General features: G+C 50.1%; 1 protein-coding gene across 17 annotated transcripts in view; it reads left to right on the top strand.

Moving 5' to 3' along the window:
- Positions 1-26935, top strand: part of LOC112062478 (endothelial zinc finger protein induced by tumor necrosis factor alpha) — a 139650-nt gene that overhangs the window by 4670 nt on the left and 108045 nt on the right. For 4 of the 17 annotated variants that reach the window (XR_008615455.1, XR_008615454.1, XR_008615453.1 and 1 more), the window contains exons 2-5: positions 594-662; positions 6355-6481; positions 13298-16607; positions 18599-18747. Coding sequence is in view for 5 of the 17 variants with exons in the window: in XM_028477921.2 (XP_028333722.1) it covers positions 630-662; positions 6355-6481; positions 13298-14733 (1596 nt within the window). In the remaining 12 variants the exon portion in view is untranslated. Of the gene's footprint in view, positions 1-212; positions 444-592; positions 663-6354; positions 6482-9151; positions 11672-12620; positions 13133-13297; positions 18237-18598; positions 18748-26935 lie in introns of those variants that run through there. The other 13 variants (XM_055078879.1, XM_055078880.1, XM_028477922.2 and 10 more) reach the window with 11 other exon arrangements.

The following is a 26935-nucleotide window of genomic DNA, read 5'->3' as shown; positions in this document are numbered from 1 at the left end:
CTCCCCCTTGGCAACCACAAGTCTGTTCTCTATGTCTGTGAGTCTGTTTCTGTTTCATAGATAAGCTCATTTGTGTCGTATTTTATTGTGTTTTTTTTGTTTGTTTGTTTGTTTGTTTGTTTGTGGTACGTGGGCCTCTCACCGTTGTGGCCTCTCCCGTTGCAGGGCCCAGGCTTCAGATGCACAGGCTCAGCGGCCATGGCTCAGGGGCCCAGCCGCTCCGCAGCATGTGGGATCCTCCCGGACCAGGGCACGAACCCGTGTCCCCTGCATCGGCAGGAGGACTCTCAACCACTGCGCCACCAGGGAAGCCCTGTGTCGTATTTTAGATTCCACATATAAGTGAAACTATATGGTGAAATGGGGTCGGTGGAAGTAGTGCCCACCTTGCAGGAGTGTTAGGAGGATTAAGTGAGAGGCGTTGGTCTAGTGCTTTGCAGGCGGTAAGCACCCTGAATGTTCGCTGTTAACATGTGTGCGTGTCCCTGTTCTCTGCCCCTCTGTGGGCATGTGTGTGTCTGTTCTGTGTGCATTTTGAGGTGGGCCAAGGCCTGGTCTCTCACCGTGCCTCCCTCTTTGTCCCCCATGACCAGAGCCCGCCATTCCCGGTCACCGAGGGCAGTGGAGGGATGGCCGCCCAGCTGCTGACTGATGAGGCCCTGGTGAGTCATGTTGCCTCCCTCTCCTTTCCAGAGGGATGACCCTCTGACCCCCAGCCCCGTCCAGGGCCCACGTCCCCACCTCCTGGGGGTTCTGTCCACCCTGAGGAAGGACAGCAGTGCTCAGGGGTGATGCTCCTGTCCACTCTGCCCCCTCCAGGCCCAGGAGCCTCTCTCTTGCCTGTCCCTGACATTGGCTTTGGTCAACCAAGGAGGACAGGGCAGCTGGGGAGTGACTGGTTCTGGCCTGGGGGCCCTCAGGAGACGCAGGAGAGCACCCAGAAAGTGATGGTTTAAATGTGTACAAGACTCGCTGGAACAAGGCCCACACATTTCAGACAGCAGTTACCTCGGGGGAGGGAGGGCGCCCATGGGGAGGGCACACGGCTGGCGTCCCCGGCTCTCACTGTAATGTGTTATGATGTTTTAACAGGTGGTATGTATATAGCTGTGTATTGAATTTTTCTCTAAGCTTGCTTTTATGCCAGAAATATTTCATAATAATAAATATATAAATGTTCTTTATAGAAAATAGGGAAAATCCAGTAACCTGTAGGTAAGACAATATAATTCACCCATAGTGCTTCTACCCAGAGATAACCGTGTGGATTATTTGTGTATTCATTTATTGGCTTCCTTCTCTGATGATTCTTTTTAAAAATTGACCCAGTATTGGCTCTTGGAAGATTTTCTTTTTCCATCCCACTTTAATCATTAGGATTTCCCCAGCCTTTGAAAACTACAGACATCACTTGTTTTGGCTGCATAATCAGTGTATCTAAATGTCCATCTGGTATTGGTGAGTTTGACTTTTTAAAAAATCATTTTTCAATGCTGTAAATAATCTATTGTAAAAGTAAAAGAAAATTCCTGATACAAAGGGAAATGCCATGATCATTACACAAAGCTTAGAAAATCCAGAAGAGGATCAGAAGGGCCCTTGATCTCATCCTAGAAATAACCACCCTCGGGGCTTCCCTGGTGGTGCAGTGGTTGAGAGTCCGCCTGCCGATGCAGGGGACACGAGTTCGTGCCCCGGTCCGGGAAGATCCCACATGAGCGGCTGGGCCCGTGAGCCATGGCCGCTGAGCCTGCGCGTCCGGACCCTGTGCTCCGCAGCGGGAGAGGCCGCAGCGGTGAGAGGCCCGCGTACCGCAAAAAAAACCAAAAAACAAAAAACCACCCACGAATGTTGTGTGTCCTTCTCTCCCTGGATACATGTTTTTTGCAAAAATAAGAATCACCCCAGTTGAGCAATTTTTATATCCTGCTTTTTCATCGAAGATTTCATCCTTAGCATTTCTCTGCATTGTTAAAAACTCCTTGGTAACATCCATTTTAATGACTCCATAGAAATTTTATTTTGGGGCCATACCTGGCTTACTTAATGGTTCCCCTATTGTTTGATATTTATTTGTCCCTAGTTATTTATGGCTGTCGGGTATTTATTGTGCAAGTTGGATATAAATGATAAATGGATATGTGACAAATGGTATAAACTTTGAGCATGATAGGTGACAAATGGTGTCACAAAATCTTTTCCGAGTAGCATTGTATGTATATTAGTGAGGTTTAGAGGTTTAGTGATTTTTAGAAAATGTTTATTAGCCTTTTCTGCAGGGGGTTAAATGATCTATCTTGTACTTTACCAGTCTCTAGGAATCTTAGTATTCTTGAAGATTTTAAAGAAGTGTGTGTGTGTATGGAAATATTTGTGGCAAATATACTTCCCAGCTTTACTTTTCGTTTCTTATTTTATATTTAAGTCCAAAAGCATTTCATATTTTTAAAATCGAGTCTGTCTCTCCTCCTCTGGTGTCTTCCATTGTCTTTAAACTATAAAAGGGTTTCTCCATGCACAGGTCACACATCATCTGTTTTTCTTCCTTTTTTTCCGTTTATCGTTTGGATGTTCACAGTGAACTTCTGAATCCACCTAGAATTTATTTTGATGTCTAAATGTGTCATTTCACTTACCTGTGAGTTTTGGTTTGTCATGCATTTATTTATTTATTTAATACCTGTAAGATATACCCCACATACCACAGAGTGTACAATTCATTGGCTTATGGTATAGTCAGAGTTGTGCAACCATCACCACAGTCAATTTTAGAACATTTTCATCATCCCACATGGAAGTGTGTACCCAGTGGCACTCACTCCCGTTTCCTCTCTTGACCCCCAACTGCTGGCAACCACTCATTTACTTTTTGTCTCCGGATTTGCCTATTCTGGACATTTCATATAAATGAAATCCTATGATATATGGTCTTTTGTGTCTGGGTTCTTTTAGCATAATTTTTCTGAGATTCATCCATGTTTTAGCATGTGTCAGTGCTTCATTCCTTTTCATGACAATAGTATTCCACTGTGTGGTTAGACCACACGTTATTTATCCATTCATTGGTTGATGGACATTTGGGCTGTTTCCACTTTTTGGTTATTAGGAATGCTGCAGTTCAAACATTAGTTTGAACATGTGTTCTCAGTTCTCTTGGGTATATACTTAGGAGTGGAATTGCTGGGTCCTAATACAACTCTGTTTAACTGTCTAAGGAACTGTTGGACTATTTTCCAAATGAAATGCACCATGATGTCTTCATTTTTAACTTGTCTGTGATTATCGTCTTGATTTCTTCTTTTTCCTACTTAATTTAGAAGGACTTGTTGATTATTTTTATTTTGGTATGGTTGGGATTTTTTATTTAAGTGCTTTCTTCTTAATTACATCTAGCGCAAATATATTCTGATTTTCAAAAAACAGAGCCTATCTAATTTCAGCTCTTTGGAATTTGAGGAGGTTTTCCTTGTGGCGAATTGGTTTGTGCCATTAGACAGGAAACCAAAACAGATGAAGCACGAGAATGAGTGGCCTCAGACATGCACACACAAAGCACTCAGGTTCGGTGCATTTGGGGCTAAACCATACTTCTGGGAAAGTCTTCCCAACCCTCCAGAGGAGGGTGGCCCCTGCTGTCTGCCCTTCAGCATCCTTTGCTGTAAGGTGTCAGCTCTGAGACTTCCAGGACTGTCCATTTTGTTTTTAGTGCACCCCTCCCAGCCCAGCCCCAGAGCAGTGCATGGAGCCTACTCAGTAAATATGTTATTTATTGAGTGAGTTCAACGATGTGGGGCATACTTAGAGAAGACTCTCTGAAGGAACTATTATATTTTTAAAAATGAAAATAAATAAAAATATAGAGGGGGCAGCAGGAAACTTTTGGAGGTGATGGATAGCTTATGGCCTCGATTGTGATAATGTTTCATGGGTGCATACTTTCCAAACTTAATCAAGTTGTATTAATTAAATATGTACAGCTTTTATATGTCAATCATACCTCAATAAAGTGGCTTTTTTTTAAAAAAAGGAATTATTAGCAGGACTGGCCAAAGGATGTATGGGCCAAAGAATCAAATAATAATATCATATAATAATAATAACTACTACTGGGGAACTAGGTCCCACATGCATGCCGCAACTAAGAGTCCGCATGCCACAACTAAACATATTGCAACGAAGATCCTGCGTGGCATGACTAGGACCCAGCCTGGCCAAAATAAATAAATAAATAAATATTAAATAATAATAATAATAACTACTACTACTACTAAGTATATATATAAGATGCATATGAAATGTCAAAATCAATCAAATGTAATAGTTGACATTCATCGAGAACTTACTCCAGCCATACCAGACACTGTGCTGGAACCATATATGCATTACCCCATTCAACCCCCATGACAACTACAGAGGGGGGACATTGTTAGTATGAACAAATGAAGTTCAGAGAGGTTAAGGCACTTGCTCAAGGAAAAGACAGCCATTGAGGGTAGAGCCAGGATTTCATTGCAGGCTTCCAGGCTCCTGAGCCCACACTCTCAACCACTGCCTTGTACTGCTTCCTCATCAAACAGCAGTGACCCACGAGGCAGAGGAGGCCAGCATGAGCCCAAAGCCTCTGGGCGGGCACATGGGGACCATGATAGGACTGGCCAGGAGGTGAGGCCTCCTCTCAGGGAGGGTGAGCCAGGGTTCACGGTTCTCATGTCAGGGGCTCAGAGCACTGGGGAGAGGCAAGGACCTGTGGATGTGGGTGGCAGTAACAGTAGCTGATGGTAATTAAGCACTTACTGTATGCTGTGCACTGTTCTGAGTGTCAAACATGGATTAACTCATTTAATCCTCACACCATCCTTACTCACTGACCCATGTATTCATTCAAGAACTATTCATTGAGTGCCTACTATATGCCAGGCATTGTACTAAACACTGGGGAAATAGTAGAGAGCAAGATGGATGTATTGGTTTGCTAGGGCTGCCATAACAAAGTACCACAGACAGGCTTAAACAACAGAAATATATTTTCTCACAGTTCTGGAGGCTGGAAGTCAAAAATCAAGGTGTTGGCTGGGCCATGTTCCTTCTGAAGAGTCTAGAGAATAATCAATTTCAGGCCTCTCTCTCAGCTCCCAGTAGTTCTTGGCTTGTTTTCACATGGTATTTTCCATGTGTGCGTGTCTCTGTGTGCAAATTTCCTCTATTTAATAAGGACACCAGTCATATTGGATTAGGGCCCACCTACTCCAGTATGACCTCGTCTTAACCAGTGGCCCTATTTCCAAATAATGTCCCATTCTGAGGTGCTGGGAGTAGGACTTCAACACATGGATTTGGAGGAGAGGAAGCATAATTCAACCTATAACAAATCCTTAGAATAGTACCTGGTACATAGCAACTGCCTATGAAGTGACAGGTGTTGTGACCTACAATTGACAACATCATTGTCATCACCATCACCATCATCATTACCACAACCATTGTCACCACCACCACTATCTCCACCATCACCATCATTATCACCATCACCACCATCACCACCACCACCACCACCACCACCACCACCACCATCACCATCATCATCATCATCTCTCCCTGCTAAGCCACATTCATTTCATCCCCAGGGCTTATGGCATCAGCTGGAAAGGCTCTTATGCTTCCACCACATGAACTTCTCACGATTCCTCAATGGTCTAATCTGCCTTTTAAGCCTCATATCTTGACCCAAGCTCTTCCTCCCTCTGGAATCTCCCCCCAAGGACCTGACCACTGATCCTTCCCCCAGCCTAAACTCAGTGTCACCTTTCTGAAGTCTTCCCAGACGCCCCCTAAAGCTGCCGTTGCTCAGGCGCCTGGAGAATTTTGTTCATACCTTCATGACAGTATTGACCAGATTGTGGGTCAGTTACAGGTGTTTTTGTCTGCCCCTCCTTTGAGGAACTAGTTCTTAAACCTTCTGTATCTGTATCCCAGCACCTTGCTCAGTGCCTGCATCTTTGTAGGGGCTCAGGAATCTTTGGTGAACTACTGGGTTCCATCTAGGTTTCTGCCTTTGCTGGGCTTCTAATGAATGTGTTGATTCACTGGATTATGATCATTTTGCCTTTGATTCCTTCTCTGTCTCTCAAATCTGTGACTTTCTGCTCTAAACAGCCTCATATTTATTTTATTTCTCTGTCAGAGGACCATCCCCAAATAATGAGGCACCAAGATAACTGAGTGGCTGGTCCTTGTTGAAATCACTTCAGATACATCCTGTGTGCCTTCCCTAAATCCTCTTGGCTTTTCTGGCCATTCTTCCAGACCTCTGTAAGGAGGGCCCTGCGGTGAGTGGTTGTGGGTTTCCTCTTACAGGAGTCAGTGACGTTCAGGGATGTGACTGTGGACTTCACTCAGGAGGAGTGGCAGCAGCTGGAACCTGCCCAGAAGGACCTGTACAGAGATGTGATGCTAGAGAACCTCCAGAACCTGGTCTCGCTGGGTAAGGGGCAGCTTTGCTGAGTTACTTACCATCAGCCTGTCACGTGAGGACTACAGAGAGATAAGAAAAAAGATTGACAGATTGGACTACGTAGAAAGTTTAAATCACTCAAAGCTAAAAGTAAAGTTAACAGATGATGAAATGGGGAATAATATTTACCACATGGATAACAGTCAAAGGATTATAATTATGTAAAGAGCTCCTAGGAATAAATAAGAAAAAGACTGAATGATGGCCAGACTTATAGCTGGCAGTTCATAAATGTGGAAATACATGGAATTACGCTTTATAAAAGATTTTAAAATCTTACTAATAGTCAAAGAAATACAAACTGAGTCAAAGAAACACAGTTTTTGCTCATGAGGTACACAGAAATGAAAAAGAATAATAGCCTGTATTATGAAGGTATCGGGAAAGGGACTGTGTCCTTTTAGGAGTATAATGTTGGGACAACTCTTTTGGAGGACAGTTTGGCATTATCAGCCAAATTTTGAACAATTCCATTTTTAGGGATCTGTCCTTTAGAAATCTTTCTATGTACAAAGTTTTCCATAGGAAGAAAAATAGAAATGACCTAAATGCCCACCTGTACAAGACTGACTAACATATCAAGGTGTAGCCATACGATGGAAACCATGCTTTTCAAAGATGAGCACTCTTTGTAGGCACTGACATGGATTGATGTCCCTTGATGTGTTGTTGAAACACTAACTTTCAGAACTAGAGTATGGTCCCATTTCTTCAACAGCTTTTGTGGAAGTATAACTGACCTAAAATTAACTGCACATTTTTAAAGAATAATTCAGTGTATTTCAACATCTGTACACATCCAGGAAACCATCACCATGATCCAGATAATGAACATATCCATTACCCCAAAGAGTTTCTCATGCCCCTTGGTAATATCTCCCTCCCCTCCCCGTACCCACCCTCCGTCCCCACGCAACCACTGGTCTGCCTTATGTCACTGTGGTTTAATTTGCATATTCTAGAATTTTATATACATGGACTCATACAGCATGTAGTCTCTTTTTGGTCTGACTTCTTTCACTCGGCATGATGGTTTTGAGGTTCACCCATGTTGTTGTATGTATCAATAGTTCACATCTTTTTATTGCTGAATACCATTCTGCCTATGGATAGACCACAATTTGTTTATCCATTCACTTGTTGATGAACATTTGGATTATTTCCAATTCTGGACTGTTACAAATAAAGCTGCTGTGAACGTGCGTGTACAAGTTTTTCTGTAGGCATATGCTTTCCTTTCTTTTGAGTAAACACCGGTGAGTAGAATGGTTGGATCAGATATGAGGTGTATATCTAACTTTTTAAGAAACTCCAAACTTTTTTCCAAAGCAGTTGTAACATTTGACATTTCCCCCAGCAGTGTGTGGGAGTTTCAGCTGCTCCATGTGCTTGCCAAATCTCAGTATGCTCAATCTTTTTCATTTCAGCCATTCTCGTTGGTGTGTAGTCTTATCATATCGTAGTTTTCATTTGATATTGAGAATCTTTCATGTGCTTATTTGCCACATGTATATTCTCTTCAGTGAAATATCTGTTCAAGTCTTTTGCCTGTTTTATTTAGTTGGGTTGTTCGTTTCCTTATTATTGAGTTTTGAGAGTTCTTTATGTGTTTATTATTATTATTATTGACATAAGTCCTTTATTGGGTCGATGCTTTGCAAATATTTTGTCCCATTCTGTGGGTAGACTTTTCTCTTTTTTGATGGCATCATTTGAAACACAAACATTTTTAATTTTGATGTGTTCAATTTATTTATTTTGTTGTTGTTACTTGTGCTTTTGGTTTCGTATCTCAGAAACCATTGCCCAACCAAGGCCATGAAAACTTACTCCTGTGTTTTCTTCTAAGAGTTTAACAGTTGTAGCTCTTCATGTACATCTTTGGTTCACCTTGAGTTAATTTTTGTGAATGATGTTAAAAAGGGGTCTAATGTCACTCCTTTGAATGTGGCTATCCAGGTTCCCCAGCACCATTTGTTTGAAGAGAAGTTTTGTTTTGTTTTTTTTGTGGTATGCGGGCCTTCCTCTGTTGTGGCCTCTCCCGTTGCGGAGCACAGGCTCCGGACGCGCAGGCTCAGCGGCCACGGCTCACGGGCCCAGTCGCTCCGCGCGCGTCCGGGGCACGAACCCGTGTCCCCTGCACCGGCAGGCGGACTCTCAACCACTGCACCACCAGGGAAGCCCTAAAGAGAATTTTTAAATTTGAAGTCAAATTGATAAATTATTTTCCTTAGGGATCATGCTTTTGGTGTCAGATTTTAGAAATCTTTGCCTATCTCAAGGCCACAAAGGTTTTCTTCTGTATGTTGTATAGTTTTAGGTTTCATATTTTGTTCTATGATCCCCTTAGAGTTAATTCTTCTAATGACGCAAAGCGTTAATTCGAGTTCGCTTTTTTTTGTCAAATAGATGTCCTGTTGTTCCGCCATGTGTTTAAAAGACTGAATTTTTCCACTGAAAAATTTCCACTGAATTTTCTCCACTGAATTGCCTTTGCATTTTTGTCAAACATCAGCTGTCCGTTTATGTGTGGGTCTAATTCTGGACCCTGTTCTGTTTCATCCATCTATTTGTCTGTCTTGACACCAGTACCACGTCATGTGACCTGCTTTCATTTTTGCCTTTGTGGCTTGTGTTCAGTCTAGGACGACGTAATCTCCACAAGACCCTTCTGAGCGTTCTGCCCAACGCCCCATGAATTATATGGTGCGAGTTCCATGGCTGGTGTGAGGAGGCACTGTTCCCAGCCCTGCGTCGGCTCTGGGTACTGTTTTCAATTCCTTTTGGGTGGTTTTTCTCCAGCCTTGGGTAGTTTCTGTATACGAGGGTTCTGATCAGTAACCCAAGTCCTGGAGGGAGGACCTTGCGTGTCTCCAGAGCCCGCTCTCCACACCTTCCTGTCCAGTACTCTGTCCTGGGAACTCCACCTGCCTCCATCTCTCAATTCCATCTCCTCAACTCAGGGAGTCTGCCGGGCTTCGCCTCAGTTTCCCCTCCTGTGCTGTGGCCTGCGAACTTTCCTGTGAGTAAGTTGGGTGGTCGTAGGGCCTGCCTCTTTTGAGTCCTGTTTCAGGAATCACTGCACTTTGTTGCCTGTTGTTCAGTGTCTTGAAAACCTTTGCTTTATGTATTTTGTCCTCTCTTCCTCCCATTGCTTTAGGCTGTAGGCTGGAGGGAAATCTTATCTTTGTTACTCTATCTTGGCCACATTTTAGAAAAACAACAACAACAGTGTGTGTTCATATGTGTGTGTGCATAACAGGGTGTGTTGTGCGTATTTTTTTAAAGTATGCACTGGGAAAGAATTCTAAAAATATACATCAAACTGTTAGATGGTGAGATTGCAGGAGACTTCCATTTTATGTTATTTTTTGATGTTTGAATTAACAAGTGTGAATTACTTTGTGATCAGAAGCAATTGTGGAAATACATAATATGGGGAAAGAAACTATAAAGGACAAGAAATCTAGTACCATGAAAAAAAAAAATCCACATTTAGACCAAAAGGAATGAATAACATTTTGGATGTTTGTAGCTTGTTGCCGAAATGGCCTCTGCAGACATTGTCCTGTTAACATTTCCCTTGACTGTGGGCACGAAGGCCCATGTCCACACGCTGTCACCAGCCACACATCATCAAATGCTTTGCTCCTTGCCAGTCTGATTGGTGAAAAGCCATATGGCAGGGTCCTTTTAATTTGGCTGATGTTGAGCTGTGTTTGCATAGCTTTTCACCAGTAAGAGCTGATGTTTGCTTTTTTGCAAATTATCTCTCCTGAAGGGTGTTTGTTTTTTTTTTAAATTGAAGTAGAGTTGATTTACAATAGTGTGTTAGTTTCAGCTGTACAGCAAAGTGATTCAGTTATATACACATGTATATATTTTTAGATTATTTTCTATTATAGGTTATTACAAGGTATTGAATGTAGTTCCCTGTGCTATATAATATATCCTTGTTGCTCATCTGGCTTATGTATAGTAGTGTGTATCTGTTAATCCCAATCTCCTAATTTATCCCTCCCCCCCTTTCCCCTTTGGTAACCATATGTTTGTTTTCTGTGTCTGTCTGTTTTATACAGATTCATTCGTATTATTTTTTAGATTCCATATATAAGTGATTTCGTATAATATTTGTCTTTCTCTGTCTTACTTCACTAAATATTATATTCTCTAGGTCCATCCACGTTGCCATATCTCCTGAAGGGTTTTAATCCCTGAAAGGGAGGCCGCCCCCTTTTTACTGCCCCGTAACTCTGGGATTTTGCTGGCGTGCTCCCTCCAGCTCTCATATTTATTCCAGAAGACTTCCAACTGTATTCACAACCAAGACTCCGCTGCCTCCCATCTCTGCAGGCTCAGGCCAGTGTATATCCCCAGCACGTCTCAGACCCCATGCACCCCAAACCAGACCCGCTATCAGCCTTCCTTTCCTCTTCCTACTGAGAAGTTACCCCCACCCATGCCACGGGGCCTTCACGCCCCATGCCTCCATCTGCCCTAACATCTGGGCATCACGGCACACCCCAGGGTCACTAAGCCAGGATCACTCTCAAGTATTTCTCAAATCCTTTGCTCTGGCATGGGAAAGCACAAAAACACAGCAAAACAGTGAGTGACCAGGGCCCGTGGCTCTGTGGTCATAGGCTTCAGTCTCAGCTCTGCCTCTCGTATGCTGTGTGACCTTGAGTATGTGGCTTCATTCTCAGAGCTTCAGTTTCCTTGTCTGTAAAACGGGTATGATCTCAAACCTAACTACATGGTCATGGGGACCACGCGGAATGATCTGTGCCGACTGCTCAGCCCCGTACCGGGCACGTTGCCGGTGTGCAGTGCACGTTTACCTGCTACCTTGTGTGTGCCAGGTACCGTAACTAACCAGGCACGGGCCAGGGTCTTGCCCTCCTGGAGCTCACTTTCCACTGGCGGGCAGGGGCTGGTAGTAAACACATCAAGGGACAAAAACAAGTTGCCACGGGCCATAACGAACAATCACTAGGAAGCAGGCAAGACGATAGCAAGAGAGATCTTCCTTTCTACCGTAAGATGGAGGATGGAGTATCAAGGAGCCAGCAGGTGCAGAGGCCCAAGGCAGGAAGAGCTCAGCACAGACAAGGGGGTAAAAAGGGAACCGCAGGGCAAGTGTGCCTGAAGAAAAGGAAGGTGAGTCAGTCCAGCGTGGTCAGCAGCATCCAGGCTGGCTCTGTCTGCCCAAGGGCCCAGGAGGGAAGGTCTTGGCCCTGATTCTCAGTGCGCTGGGGAGATGCTGCAGGGCTTGGCCTGCCTGAGAAGATCCCTACCACTGAGTGGACAGCGCCTTGCACAGGGCAGAGGGTGTAGGCAGGAAAGCTGCGGTGCCTGACTCGATGGTTGGCTGCGTTGGTGGAGAGATTTGGTCTGGCTCAAGCTGCTTTGCCCATCCAGTGGCACTCAACCGCCTGGATGATGGGAGGGAAGGGGCGAATCAAAAATGACTGCTAAATCTTTTTTATTTTTAAAACACTTTTTAAAATTATGGTAAAATACATGTAACATAAAATTTACCATTTTAGCCCTTTTTTAGGTGTACAGTTCAGTGGTATTGAGTACATTCATATTATTGTGCAACCGTCACCACCATCCATCTCCAGAGCCCTTTTCATCTTCCCCAACCCGGTCCCCAGTAAACACTCCCCGTTCCCTCCTCCCCCAGCCCCTGGGACGCACCGTCTACTTTCTGTCTCTGTAAATTTGACTCCTCTGGGGAGGTCCTCCTCTGGGGACCTCATGTGAGTGTCCTGTGTCTATGTTGCTACATCTCTTTGATGAGCCGTTCTTTCTTTTTTTGTCACTTGGGGTGGGGGTGAGGATTCCACAATCACAAGTGTCCTGTTAAAGAGGGACACAGGAGGCTTCTGAATAGTCCTCAGCAGAACTCAGCAGGTCTGGGTGCGGGGCGTACATTTGGGAGGCATCACTATATAGAAGATACTGAAGTCCAGACTCCCTTGGTGGGGCCATGAAGGCATGACATGACTTCGGGGAGGGGGTCTCAAACTCAAATGTTGGTGGGGCCAGGTGGGGTTTAAATGAGGGGTCGGGAACCACTCTGCATGACATTTTTGTGTAAGATCTCACAACTTTTAAATGTTGGGAATGAAGCCATTAGGTCCACGATACGGAGTCCGGAACTCAGACTGGAAATAGACATGAACAGGATACACGTGGGAGGGGATTGGAGGCTCCGCCTGATGACCAGGAAGGGATGGATGTGCAAAGAGGAGAGGTCTGGAGCCAGCCCCACGGGGCTACCTGCGCTCCACGACCGGGCAGTGGAGGAGGGGAGTGAGGCCTGCGGGGCAGGGGAGGGCGGGATAGAGCTGGGCTGGGGCCCGGGACGACGGGTTAACCTGCGCACGCCATAAACGTCAGCTGTATTTGTATCATTTCTAATACAAAATCGATGCTCTGAGGAGCATGACTGGTTGGGGATATTCAGGATGGACCCTGGAGGGGAGGAATCCATTGCAGAAACTCCTCACTCAGGTTTGCGAGAGCCTTTCTGACCCGCCCCCTCCCAGCCCAACTTGTGTGTCTCCTCGGAGCTCCGAAAGGGACATCTCTCGTTCTCTGCTCACCTCCTAGGTTGGTTCTGCCTTCTTAAACCACGTGTGTCGTCAGCGCATTGCTTTGCTCTCCGCTCCTCCATCCGTGCCCTGTCGTTTACCCGCCCCCGCTTGGGAAATTACTTCCACCCAGCATTAACCGCGTACATTTCTTCTCCTTCTCCTCCTCCTCCTCCCCCGCCAGACTTGGAAATGAGACCTGAAATGAAAGAACCGGACCTAAAGGAGGAGATTTCGGAAGACAGACCATCCGGGGCCTGGGGTACAGCCGTGGACGGAGCGCGGACGCAGGGTGACAGGGTGGAGCCGCGGCGGGGAAGCGCTAGGACCTGCCCGGGGCGGCTGGAAATCTCCCGGGAGTCGGCCCCCGAATGTCGTGAATTGCAGGCGTTCGTTAACCAGAGCCCCACCCCGGCGCCACCCAGGTCGGGGGGTCCGAGAGAAGCAGGGATTCACCCGTTTGCCATGCGGGGCAAGAACCTCGCAGGTAACTCGGACCTTGGTAAACCCTCCAGACCGGACGTGGAGAAGAAATCCTACGACTGCAGCGAGTGTGGCAAGGCTTTTGGCCGCAGCTCGTCGCTGGTCAAACACCAGCGCATCCACACCGGGGAGAAGCCCTTCCAGTGCGACGTGTGTGGGAAGCACTTTCTGGAACGGTCGTCGCTGACCATCCACCAGCGGGTCCACACGGGCGAGAAGCCGTACGCGTGCGGGGACTGCGGCCGCGCCTTCAGCCAGAGCATGAACCTGATCGTGCACCAGCGCACGCACACCGGCGAGAAGCCGTACGCGTGCGGCGAGTGCGGGAAAGCCTTCCGGAAGACCTCCTCCCTCGCCCAGCACGAGCGGGTCCACACGGGCGAGAAGCCGTACGCGTGCGGCGAGTGCGGCAAGGCCTTCCGCCAGAACATGCACCTGATCGTGCACCAGCGCACGCACACGGGCGAGAAGCCGTACGTGTGCGGGGACTGCGGCCGCGCCTTCAGCCAGAACATGCACCTGACGGAGCACCAGCGCACGCACACGGGCGAGAAGCCGTACGCGTGCGGGGACTGCGGCCGCGCCTTCAACAAGAGCTCGTCGCTGACGCTGCACCGGCGCAACCACACGGGCGAGAAGCCGTACGCGTGCGGCGAGTGCGGCAAGGCCTTCAGCCAGAGCGCCTACCTGATCCAGCACCAGAGGCTGCACATCGGGGTGAAGCCTTTCGAGTGCGGCCAGTGCGGCAAGGCCTTTAGCAAGAACTCCGCGCTGACGCAGCACCAGCGCATCCACACCGGCGAGAAGCCGTACGCCTGCTACATCTGCAAGAAGCCCTTCACGGGCCGCTCGTCTCTGGTGGTGCACCAGATGGGCCACACCGGCGAGAAGCCCTACGCGTGCGGCGAGTGCGGGAAGGCCTTCAGCCAGAGCGCCTACCTCATCGAGCACCAGCGCATCCACACGGGCGAGAAGCCGTACCGGTGCGCGCAGTGCGGCAAGGCCTTCATCAAGAACTCCTCGCTCACGGTGCACCAGAGGATCCACACCGGGGAGAAGCCCTACAGGTGCGGCGAGTGCGGGAAAACCTTCAGCCGGAACACCAATCTCACGCGGCACCTGAGGATCCACACCTAGGGAGCTTGGGGCGCCCCAGTCTACACCAGGTGGGCGGGGTCCTCGGCACGGGCCGTCGGCTCCGGGAGTTCTCAAGTGGGGGCCCAGGGTGGCGCCGCCCCGCGGCTCTTAGGAATTGTGGGGATCTTGGTTCCCACGCTCTCCTCCCCGGCCGGGCGTCCACACCACCGAGCCGGAAGGCAAGTTCCTCCGTGCCCAGTGTACTTGGGAAGGTTGCAAGGTTGGCTGTGGCTGGTAACTCACGGGAGTTCCAGGAACGGAGCGCGTCAGGGTTCCAGACCAAGCACAAAGTAAATTTTAAGCGCTGAGATGGAGCCTCCGGTCGGTCTCCGTTCAGATAGTAAAGTTGGGGAGAGGCGTACAGGACTTGATAAGAGCGTGGGGACGTTTGTCCCCTGGTCACACACACCTTCGGTCTAGTCCAGACGTAGGTTGTGAGTTTCCTCTATGGGAAGAGCTAGAGGGGGACCCTTCGTCGTCCTTCCACATCCCAGCCCCCCTGCAGTCTCCCTAAACCGTACTGGAAGCCCCCTCCCCCCAGGCTAATAAGTGGTAGAAGTGGGCAAGTTCGTGAGAGGAAAAAAAAAAAATTTTCAGAGTTAGCAATAACAGTAATCGCTTTGGATGCCAAAGTTTCTCATAGTGGTCTGTTAAATTGTTTTTTAAATAAAACTTTTCATGAAGGGAGACCAATGTCATCTTAAACAGTCATCAGATGAGAAAGATACAGGTACCAGGTGTGCTGTCAAGGTCGGTTTCAGTGCTCGTGGGAGAGGGCAGGGGAGCGAGTAACAACAGGCTTGATATTCAGGTTTAAATACTTAACCGGATTCAATAAGTTGCGCATCTGAGTCTCTTTACGTAGTTATTTTTTGCAGTTGAACTTGAAGGAGTCTCCTAAGGCTGACCTGAAGTTTTGTGTACACATAGAGTTCCCCCAGTCTCCCGTCTCCGGGACCTTTTCCACCACCTTTTTATTTTAATGTTCTGTGCTACCGGTCGCAAATGTCCTGGCGTGTCTGAATGTCTCACACTTCCTGACGCCGGGGTTCACAAAGAATAAATAATTCATTTTAAGCAACCACTTATATCAGTAAGCACATTTCGTGTTGCAGGTAGAAAAAACAGCCATGTAGAAACATGGACAGTTCTTGAATGTCTGTCAGGCCGCAGGCATCAGGGTGGGCTTGATCCAGACACACGGCGCGTCAGAACCACAGCTCTGCCTCCCCGTGGTCCGCTGGCTGTCCCTTCACGCACTGGCGTCGTCCTCAGGCTGGCTTCCCTTGTGGTTTCATGGTGGTTTCCAGCAGCTCCTCTTGACACACTTCCTCAGTCTCGTCCAGATGGGGACAGACCTCTTCCAGTCATTGGCAAAAAAGCCCTACGCTTCATTCCGCTGGACTCACCAGGGGCTGATTGTTCTGACTAGAGAAATGCCATGTGCTGATTGGCTTAGATGTGGGTCTCGCCCTCATCCTTGAAACAGTAGCTGTGGAAGGGGAATAAATGGGAGTGACTGCCCAGATCGGCCTGAAACCACTGTCCACCCCTGACGTGGGCGTGGGGTCCATTCCGCCCAGGTCACAGTCAGGGAGAAGTGGGATGACACGGAGAAGCCGGCCCCAGCGTCATCTGATGGCCTCTCTGGCTTTTGTTGTGACAGTGAGGTCCTGCTGCGCGTGACATTTTCTTCGGGGAGCCTTCTCATTGCCTCGGTCACCACGAGAGCCCCCGGTCCTGGCTGTCCTCTGTGCTCTCTTGACCACGGGATGGGGGCAGGGCCCAGAGAGACTGAGAGGCTCTGGGTCACGTCTGTTTGCACCAGCTTTCGTCGCCATGCCCCCATTCCCGTCGGCAAGAACAGATGTCAGGTGACCAGCTTTCCTACTTGGTGGGGGGCAGGGGTGGCCGAGTGAGTGACCGTGACCCACAGGGCAAGTGTGAGCCTTGGATGGATCGAAGGTGAGCCCCAGCTGTGAGCGAGTGAGTTCCTTCTAACGCTCTCTGCTGCGGTTCCCTCTGCTTTAAAAAGGGGGTAGTGGGCATCTCCGAAGTCGATTGATAGGATAGTGGGGGGCAGGCTAAGCTGCAGGTCCTGGCAACACAGAGCCTCAGACAACAGAGCCCCCAGCCTCTCTGTCTCTCTCCTGCTCCCTCGCTCCTCTCTCAGTCTCAGACCAAAAAATCCACCCAGTCCCACTCCTTGTGGTCACTTAGGACCTACATCCCGTCCACCCCTGAGGACACAGGGCTGGTCAGAGCTGGCTGCCAGCTACCATGAGCGTTCCAGCGGCAGGTCAGGGGAGGCAGCCTGGAGGAGGTAAGTCTGACCAACATCTTAGCACCGGACCGGAAGTGGCCCAGTGTCTCTCACTGTCTGCCACACCTTTGACAGCTGCCTCCCCTCAGACCTACATGGAGGCTGGGAGGTGTCGTCCAGGGGTGTTTCCAGGACGGAGTGGAGACAACCATCCCTCAGGCTGCACCCTGAGGACCTGTCCAGGCAGATCGTGCAGTCAGGCAGGGGCATGAGACATGGTCTTTCAATAAAACGAGCACATGGAGCTTGGCGACCTTCTAGGCCCTCCAGTAGGAGCTAAGAGTCGGGGTCTCTGACGGTTTGGCCTAGCAGCCACGTCGCCACCCTCCTCCTGTGCTTCCCTCCCATCACCTCCTACTCATGAGATGGGACGCTCAGCCTTTCCCTGCTAGACCTTTCCACAGCCGGCCCAGTCCTCTCATAAAATGGGAAAGGATGGGGAGGAGGGGCGTGGGAGCACCCTCTTCTCTCAGCGCCACCCGGTCCCTGGTAGGTCAGGACGGGATGCAGGTAACTGAGGCCTTGGACAGAGACAAGCCCTGGGCAGTTATCAGAGGCCCGTGGTCACTGTCCAGCATTATTCACTGAGGGCCTGGACACGGATCCAGAAGCTGGTGATGGCCAGGAATCTCCTGGAAGTTTTGGAATTTCAGGAGAGGTGCAAACCATCCTCTCTCAAATCACAGATTTATGACCCCCCGACATACTGAATGGGATTCTTGTGAACATAAAGTGCTTTGAGTCAAGCAGGCTAATTGTGTAATATATGTCTCATCCACAGCCTTAAAAATATCTTTATTATTTTACTATTGATAGTAGTGCTCTATTGTTATTATCATTAATTAATAGTAAATAATACAGTGCTCTATTATCAACAGTCAAATAAAATATTAATAAGTACTATCTAGAATGCTATTTTTATCCTGGTTTTTCAGCTGAGGAAACTGAGGCTCAGAGTACTAATGCTTTGCTCAAGATCTTGGAGCTGAAAGCTTTTATGTGCAATGTTTCCATTTCCTAAACAGCACCAAATTCCCATATTTAAGAAATGCTCCTTGGGCCAGGCCCAAGCAGGCCACACCCACGACATCTGGGGAAAGAAACAGATTGGACCCCTGGTCTGCAGCCCCTGCAGAGTGGAGGAATGATCAAGTGGGCTCTGGGGTCAGGGGATCCTGGACTCAGCCACTGGTACTGCCACTCGCCCACTGGTGAACCTGAGCTTGCTCAGTGCCTCCTTGTCTGTTCAATGGAGGTGATGCCTGACCTCCCACACAGGGTGGAGGTGATGGTGAGGTCACAGAGCTGGGTCAGCATGGAGGAAATGCAGCAACAAACCCCAAAGACCTGGGGCCTCATTCCTTGCAGCCGATCGTAGGAGGATCTCCACAGGGTGACTCGGGGGTCCAAACTCCCTCTACCACCTTCAGCTCACCGCTTCTGGAAACACCCTGGGGTCGGCGTCCAGGGGGCGGATGGGGGAAGGGCAGGTGGCAAAGGCCCAGCCTTTTCTGGACACATCCCTCTCCTCACCTTCCACAGGGAGGAGTGGTCCATCCCCCCTCCTGGATGCAAGTGGGAAATGCGGTCTCTGGAAGGACAGCTGCGTCCCAGGACTAACTCTGCACCAGGAAGGAAGGAACGTGAGGAGTGTGGGGGTTGCTGTCTCCGCCTGCCACCCAAAATGCCAGGTGGGTGTTCATGCTTTCCAGTAACATGTAGACAGCAGCTACAGTTGCAGAAGGCTAAGTTTCTAGCCATTTAAGGATGTTATAGATTGCATGTGTTCTCTCCGAATTCATATGTTGAAATCCTAACACCCAGTAACTTCAAAATGTGACTGCATTTGGAGATAGGGCCTTTAAAGGGATAATTAGGGTTCTGTGAGGTCATATGAGTGGGCCCTAATCCAATGACTGGTGTCCTAAGAAGAGAGAGAGAGATGCCAGGCCGCACACGGGCAGAGGGACAGCCACGTGAAGAGGCCACAAGAGGGCCGCCATCTGCAAGCCGAGGAGAGAGGCCTTAGGAGAAACCAACCCTGCTCACACCCTGATCCCGGACGGTGAGAAAATAGCTTTCTGCCATTCAAGCCCACTGCGCCGTCTGTGGTCTTTTGCCATGGCAGCCGGAGCAAACGAATACAGTGAGTGAGCTACAACAAGCTCCCACTGGACAAACCTTTCTGGCAGAGATGCCAGATCCTGCAGTGAATAAGCAGCCATTTAACAGAGAATCACGTTTATTCCCGGTAAAGTGCCAGGTACGCAGGCGATGTTCAGCACCAAAGACGGCAGCTGGTCTGAGCCACAGTAAGGGCTTCCCTGGTGGCTCAGTGGTAAAGAATCCGCCTGCCAATGCAGGGGACACAGGTTCGAGCCCTGGTCCGGGAAGATCCCACATGCCGCAGAGCAACTAAGCCCATGTGCCACAACTACTGAGCCTGCGCTCTAGAGCCCGCGAGCCACAACTGTTGAGCCCACGTGCCACAACTACTGAAGCCCACACGCCTAGAGCCCGTGCTCTGCAACAAGAAAAGCCACCACAATAAGAAGCCCGTGCACCACAACGAAGAGTAGCCAGTGCCCCAACTACTGAAGCCCACACGCCTAGAGCCCGTGCTCTGCAACAAGAAAAGCCACCACAATAAGAAGCCCGTGCACCACAACGAAGAGTAGCCACCCCTCGCTGCAACTAGAGAGAGCCCACGTGCAGCAACAAAGACCCAATGCAGCCAAAAATAAATAAATAAATTTTTAAAAAGGCCTAGAGGGAAATGAAAGAACGGAGCCAGCCAGTCTCCTCCACTTAGTCCCAGGAGCCCACCTGAGGGAACCACCAAGAGGGACCATGAGACCAAACGGGTTTTGCCGGCGTGTGCTGAGGAAGGGTGTGGAATTCCACAAATAACTGTTGGTTGATGGCAGGGGTTGGCCAACCTTTTCTGCAAAAGACCAGAGACTATGTATGTATTCTTTGCAAGCCACAAAAGCTCTCTCTGTGTCATATTCTTTTCGCTTTATTTTACAACCCTTCACTTTATTTTACAGTGTGAAAGCCTTTCTTACCTCGGGGGCCATGTGAAAGCAGGTCTGGCCCTGGGGCTGCGGTTTGCCAACCCCTGCCTGATCTAATCTCTCCCCTGGGAACGGGGATAATTTTTGGAGCCTGGTGCAAAACGAAAATACGGGGCCCTCTGTCCAGAGATTATTAAGCATTTCAAAATGGTGACTGCAGAGCGTGAGACCGAGCGTGGGCCAGGCCCTGTGTGATTGCACAGGTCGCACACTGCTGAGGTAGGGCGGCTGTCGCCTGTCCTGAGGGAATTCTCAGGAATGTGTCACAAGCCCCACGGGCGTCTCTTGACGTCCCTAAGTTAATTCTAAAGTGATGACGGGAGGAGGCTGAAACTTGGCCGCCATCTCAGGCCTGACCTGTGACAGGTTATCTGGGAGGGTAGGCAGAAGGCTGGGCTCCCTGGCGGGCACCCCCGCGGCAGCGTGGGTCTTCTGGTGGCAGGTGCGGTTCCCGATGCGCCCGAAGGCCTTGCCGCACACCTTGCACTCAGAGGGCCACTCCCCGGTGGGGATGCTCCGGTGCGCCGTCAGCGTGGGCTGGTGCCGGAAGTCTTTCCCACACTGCCCGCACTGGTAGGGCTTCCCCCTGTGTGGATTCGGCCGTGCTGGACCAGGGTGGACTTCCGCACGAAGGCCTTGCTGCACACAGCGCACTGGCATGGCCTCTCGTCGCTGTGGATGGCCTGATGCTGGAGCAGGAAAGACACCTTCCGGAAGCTTCTCCCGCATTCGCCGCAGCGGTAAGGGCTTCTCGCCCATGTGAATCTGCAGGTGAACGGAGAGGTGCGCCTTCTGGCTGAAGGTCTTGCCGCACTCCGTGCACTCAAAGGGTCTCTCTCCGGTGTGGGTCTGCTGGCGCACGGTGAGGTAGCCCTTCTGGCTGTAGGATCTCCCGCAGGCGCCGCAATGGAAAGGCTTCTCGCCCGTGTGGCTGCGCCTTCTGGCTGAAGGCCTTGCCGCACTCGGCGCAGCGGAAGGGCCGCTCGCCGTTGTGCAGCCTCTCGTGCAGGATCAGCGCGGAGGACTTGGTGAAGCACTTGCCGCACTGGCAGCACTGGTAGGCCTTCTCCCCGGTGTGCGTCTTCCGGTGCTCCACCAAGGTCGTGCTCTGCGCGAAGGCCTTGCCGCACTCGTAGCACTTGAACGGCCGCTCGCCTGTGTGCGCGCGGTGGTGGTTGACCAGCTGGGATTTCTTGCGGAAGGCCTTCCCGCACACCCTGCACGGGTGGGGCCTCTCGCCTCTGGGGGCCCACTGGTGCCCGAGGACGGAGGAGCGCTTGGTGAAGCGCGTACCGCACAGGTCGCACACGAAGGGCTTCTCCCTGGTGTGGATGCGCTGGTGGTCCACCAGGTTGGTGATGAGGGTGAAAGCCTTGCCGCCCTCGGCGCACGTGAACGGCTTCTCGCCGGTGTGGACGCGCCGGTGCACCGTGAGCATGGCTTTCCTGCGGGAGCGTCTCCCACACTCGCCGCACGCGAAGGGTTTGTCCAGGGCGTGCGCGCGCTGGTGCCGCGCCAGCTCGGTGCAGTGCGCAAAGGCCTCCCCGCACTCCTGGCACACACAGGGCTTCTCAGTGACGGCAGGGGCTCTCCCAGTTGGGATTCCGCGGCCCGCACTTGTGGGGTCCCCTCCCTCCTGGAATTCCTGGCTGGGGGTCTCCTGGCTGATGCTCTCAAGGGGCCCTTCCTGAAGCTGTCCCGGTCTCTCCTGATGCACAGCCCCAGCGGCAGCCCCCTCCCATCTCTTCCAGGTCCAGCTCAGAGGATACTCCTGCAGGGACAGCTTCCCCTGGGCCGTTCCTCTCCGGTCTAGACTCCATTTCTGAAAGAGATGGAAAACACGAATGTCACCCATGTCACCTACTCCCAGAGCTGGAAGGGGTGAGGGCTGGGGGCTGGGAAAGCAAAGAGAAGCCTCCTCAAGTACTTGCCGAGGGCTCTAGAATGAGGCCTAGTGTGTGCGTGCAATGGACAGAATATATGTGCCCCCCCCAAATTCATAGGTGGAAATCCTAATCCCCAGGTGATGGCATTAGGTGGTTGGGAGGTGATTAGGTCATAAAGGCAGAGTACTCACAAATGGGATTAGTGAGGTCTCTCTCACTCCTTCCTCCTTGTGAGGACACAGCGAGAAGGGGCCACCTGTGAACGAGGAATAGGGCCCTCCCCAGAACCCCCCGTTTTACCCAGGGAGCTCAAGTTCCAGAGGTTCTCAAGCATCACATCCTTGTACGGGTCCCTCTGAGCCGGCTCCAGCTGCTGCCACTCCTGCGTGAAGTTCACGGCCACATCTTTGAATGTCAGCAACGCCTGTGACGGCAAAGATGTGTGGTTCAACCAGGCCGGCAGGGCCGGAGGAGCCAGGGAGGTGGGGCAAGGCCCTGGCCTCGGGGGTCCTCCCAGGGAATATCCCCCTCCCCCGGCACAGAATGGCACTGGCACACAGTAGGTGCTCAAGAAACGTCAGCTGTCATTAGGATGACATCATTATTACAGGGCTGGGACTGGATTTGGTTTGGGGCTTCAGGGCTGTGTGGCGGTCCCCAAGGCCATCCCAAAGTTTGATGATTCTCTATGAGGACCTGTGGGACTCGGCGTAAAGTTGTATTCGTGGCCACCCTGCCCCAGGTGACAGGGCACAGGCCCCGGGGGGGGCTCCAGCAGGACCTCATGTGACTCTGGCCGCCCAGCCTGAGCCACCCACAAGGAGGAGGGCAAGGAGCTGACACTACTCACCAGGGCCTTGTCAGCCGGCAGCTGGGCAGCCATCCCTCCACTGCCCACAGTGACCAGGGCATGGGTGGTGGGGTCTGGGGGCTGATGGAACTGTGGTGGAGGGAGAGAAAGAGAGGGGGGACAGTGAGAGGCCTCCCCCCACACACACACACACATCTCTTCTCATCCAGAGAAACACACAGAGACACAGCACACCCCCCCCCCATGGGCGCACGCTACCCAGACACCGCCACAGTGCGGTGGCTGGGGAAGTGGGGGGTGGGGATGTCTCCCCCAGGTGGGATCAGACCCAGGGCCACTCTGCCTAGACACCCCCATCAGGACCTGGACCTGAGATCCACCCTTAGGGCCAAGCAGCTGAGCCCCCACCGCTGCCCCAGGCCCCGGCTTACACTTGGGGTCCAGCTCTGCTACCAGATGAAAAAGCCCCCAGGAACAAAGGCCCAGGGACAGAGAAATCAGTCCCCAGCTGCAGAGTGTTCATCACGCCCTTGACTGCTCCGTACTGCATCAGCTTCCTCTGGCCACCATCCCTCACCCAGCCCGTGGGGCTCTGGAGGGAACCGGGGCCTCTCACCTAGGCGCTGACCCAGGCCTTGCCTGCCACTCTCCTTTGACACTTGTTGCCTGGGCTGGTGAACTGTGAGGCTGCAGGAGCCAGATACCTGGGTTTCAATTCTGGCTCTGCCACTCACCTGCTGTGTAGCTTTGGGCAGGTTACTCAACCTCTCTGTGCCTCAGTTTCCTCATCTAGAAAATGGGCATAAGGTCCCCATCTCATGGGGTCATTATGACGTTTCAACAAGTTAGTGTAAGTAACTCGCTATGAACAGTGCTTGCCATATGGTAAGGGATATATGTTTTATTGTTGCTGTTATTTTATTATCGCCATCTATACACTCAACATCCTTCCTACTAAACTGGGCTTCCCTTTATTATCTTTTATTCCAGTACCCTGCAAAGGATTTGGCCCACAACTAGCCGCCCCCCACCCCCTCCTTTTTTATTATGCTCAAATAGACATAAAATTTAACATTTTACCCATTTTAAAGTGTACAATTCAGTGGCATTTAGCACATTCATAATGTTGTGTAACCATTACCGCTATCTAGTTCCAAAACATTTTCATCACCCCCAAAAGTAAACCTCGCACCCATGAAGCAGTCCCTCCCCACTCCCTCCTCACCGCAGGCCCTGGCAACCACCAATCTGCTTTCTGTTTCCATGGATTTGCCTGTTCTGGACATTTCATACACATGGAATCCTACACTATGTGGCCCTTTGTGTCTGGCTTGTTTCACTGAGCTGGGTGTATTGGAGGTTCACCCATGTGACAGCATGTATCAGGGCCTCATTCCTTTTCATGGCTGAATAATATTCCATTGTGTGAACATACCACGTTTTGTTATCCATTCCCCTGCTAATGGACTTTAGGGTTGTTTTTACATTTTGGCTGTTGTAATGCTGCCATGAATATACATGGTCAGGTGCAAACATACCTTGGAGATATTGTGGGTTAGGTTTCAAACCACCACAATGAGGCAAATATCGCAATAAGGAGAGTCACACAGATTTTTTGGTCTCCCAGGGCATATAAAGTTACGCCTGTGTTATACTGTAATCTGCTAAGTGTGCAGTAGCATGATGTCTAAAAAAAATGTACGTATCTTAATTTAAAAATCCTTTATTGCTAAATAATGCTGACCATCATCCGAGCCTCAGTGAGTGGTAGTCTTTCTGCAATAGTAACAACAAATATCACTGATCACAGAGCACCGTAACAAATAATTTTTAAAAGTTTGAAGTATTTCCAGAATTGCCAAAATGTGACACAGAGACAAGAAGTCAGCAAATGCTGTTGGAAAAATGGCACCAATAGACTTGATCAACGCAGGGTTGCCACAGGCCTTCAGTTTTTAAAAAAATGCAGTATCTGCGAAACACAATAAAACGAGATATATCTATATTTGAGTACGTAAGTTGCACACACATTCTAAATACCGTATCTGTGTGCATGTGAGATGTAACCACACACTAAATACCATATGTACATGCATATAAGATATATAGAAACTGATATACATGACGTGTGTATAAGATATATGCACAAAGTATCACATATACATGTATATGTGGTTCAATCACACACTAAATGCCACATATATATGTATATAAGATATATGTGATCTTATATCTGTGTGCTATGGTACTAAATACCATTTATACCTGTATAAATGTGTAATGTGTAATCATGCTCACTAAATACTACATAGGCACGTGTGTAAGATATATGTAAACTGATTATATATATACTACAGTTCTGAATACCATATACATGGGCATATAAACTACTTACACAGAACAAATAACATACATATATATAAGGTAAACTCTAAATACCATATTCCCTTGTAAATAAGGTGTATATATAAAGATATACTAAATGCTGTACATACATGTATATAATAAGGTCTATTAATACATGCTCACATGAAATACCATAATTACATTAATACACGTAACTACACCAAATACCATATATATGTATATACATGTACTCTAGTGAAAACTGTATTTCATTTACTCCAAGAGACTATAGGTTGAACGACAACATGATTTTATCTCACTAAGGAAAAAAAAAGAATCTGCCCATTAAACCACAACATACCGTCAGTGGTAAGACACATCCTAATTTCGGAGATATTAAACAATGAAAAAAAACGGATCTTCGAATTAAGGAGTAAAGTTGAATCACTATATGTTCGGACTGAAACGACCCAGGAACACAAGCTCTAACATTCTCTGGCTGCACCCCACTGCGTGGCCTGGCAGACGCCCCACCCTGGAGAGCACTGTTCTGACAGAGACCAGACTCTGGATCCAGACTGCCTGGGTTCCAATCGCGGCTCTGCCACATCCTAGTTGTGTGTTCCTGGGCAGGTCACTTAACCTCTGTTTCCTCCTCTGTAAGGTGAGGGACATAATACCCCTACTTTATAGGGTTGTGAGAATTAAGGGAGTCAGTACAGATAAAGACCCCTAGAATGGTGCCCGACACGGAGCTTCCTAAGTGTGGTTATTAAGCCGCACTTAATTACCCCCTGGTGGTGATGGTGCGGGGTGGGGGTGGAGGGTCTTTTCTTTTCGGTGCCTCAGTTATGGGGAAGCCACCGTGCGTACCGGATCAGGCTACTGCAAGGGTTTAACGAGCTGAAAGGGCGTCTCTCTCACTTCAACAGCATCAGCATCACGGGGAGAGCTTAGGAGGCCACGGCCCCGGGGGACACACCCAGGGAATCTGGGTCGGCCTTCCCGGGAGAGGGGGCCCGAGGATCTGCAGCTCTGACGACCTCCGGGCGGGAGGCGCTGGCACTGCTGGTGCGGGGCACCCTCTGCGGGGCGCGGAGTGAGTATTCAGCTAAGCACTCGGCTTAGCTGACTAAGCACTGAGCACTCAGCTCAACGCCCGGCACTGAGGAAATCAACGCTCCGTGACCGCCAGCGGCGGCGGGGCCGTTACATTACCTAAACAGTAGCGAGAACGGAGCAGATCCGGCGGATGGAGCCCCGCGGAGCACCTCGGCGACAGGTGCGGTCCTCGCACCCACTGTCCAGGCGGGGAAACTGAGGCACGCAGGGGCGGGGCAGGGATTCAGAGCCCCCTCTGGGGTCCCTCCCGCGATCCAGGGTGCATGGTCCTCCCCCTCCCCCATGGTCCATCCCACGATAACCCCGGTGGACCAGTGAACCCGGCGGGGCGGGCTGCGCGGCCTCACCGGCGGCCGCCGGACCGCTGCGGGGTTCTGACCGCGATATGGCCAGCGGGAGCGCGGTCTGCGCCTGCGCGGCTCCCTGCTCCCGCCCCGCCCCCGCGCCGCGCGAGGCCACGCCCACCCCGCGCTCCCAGACTCCTCCGCGCGCCGGCCGGGGTGGGCGGGGACTGAGAGGTGAAGAGGTATTAGTGGGGAGGAGGGAGATGGAGAGGGGCTTCGAGAGAGTGGGAGGGGAGGGGGAAAGGAAGGAGGGAGGAGGAGTTAGGGGCGGGGTGGAGGGTGGCGGGGGAGAT

This window comes from Physeter macrocephalus, chromosome 17, assembly GCF_002837175.3.
Source record: "Physeter macrocephalus isolate SW-GA chromosome 17, ASM283717v5, whole genome shotgun sequence".
NCBI classification, from domain to species: Eukaryota; Metazoa; Chordata; class Mammalia; order Artiodactyla; family Physeteridae; genus Physeter; species Physeter macrocephalus.
The sequence above is the reverse complement of the archived record's forward strand: the minus strand, read 5'-3'. Positions and strand labels throughout refer to the sequence as shown.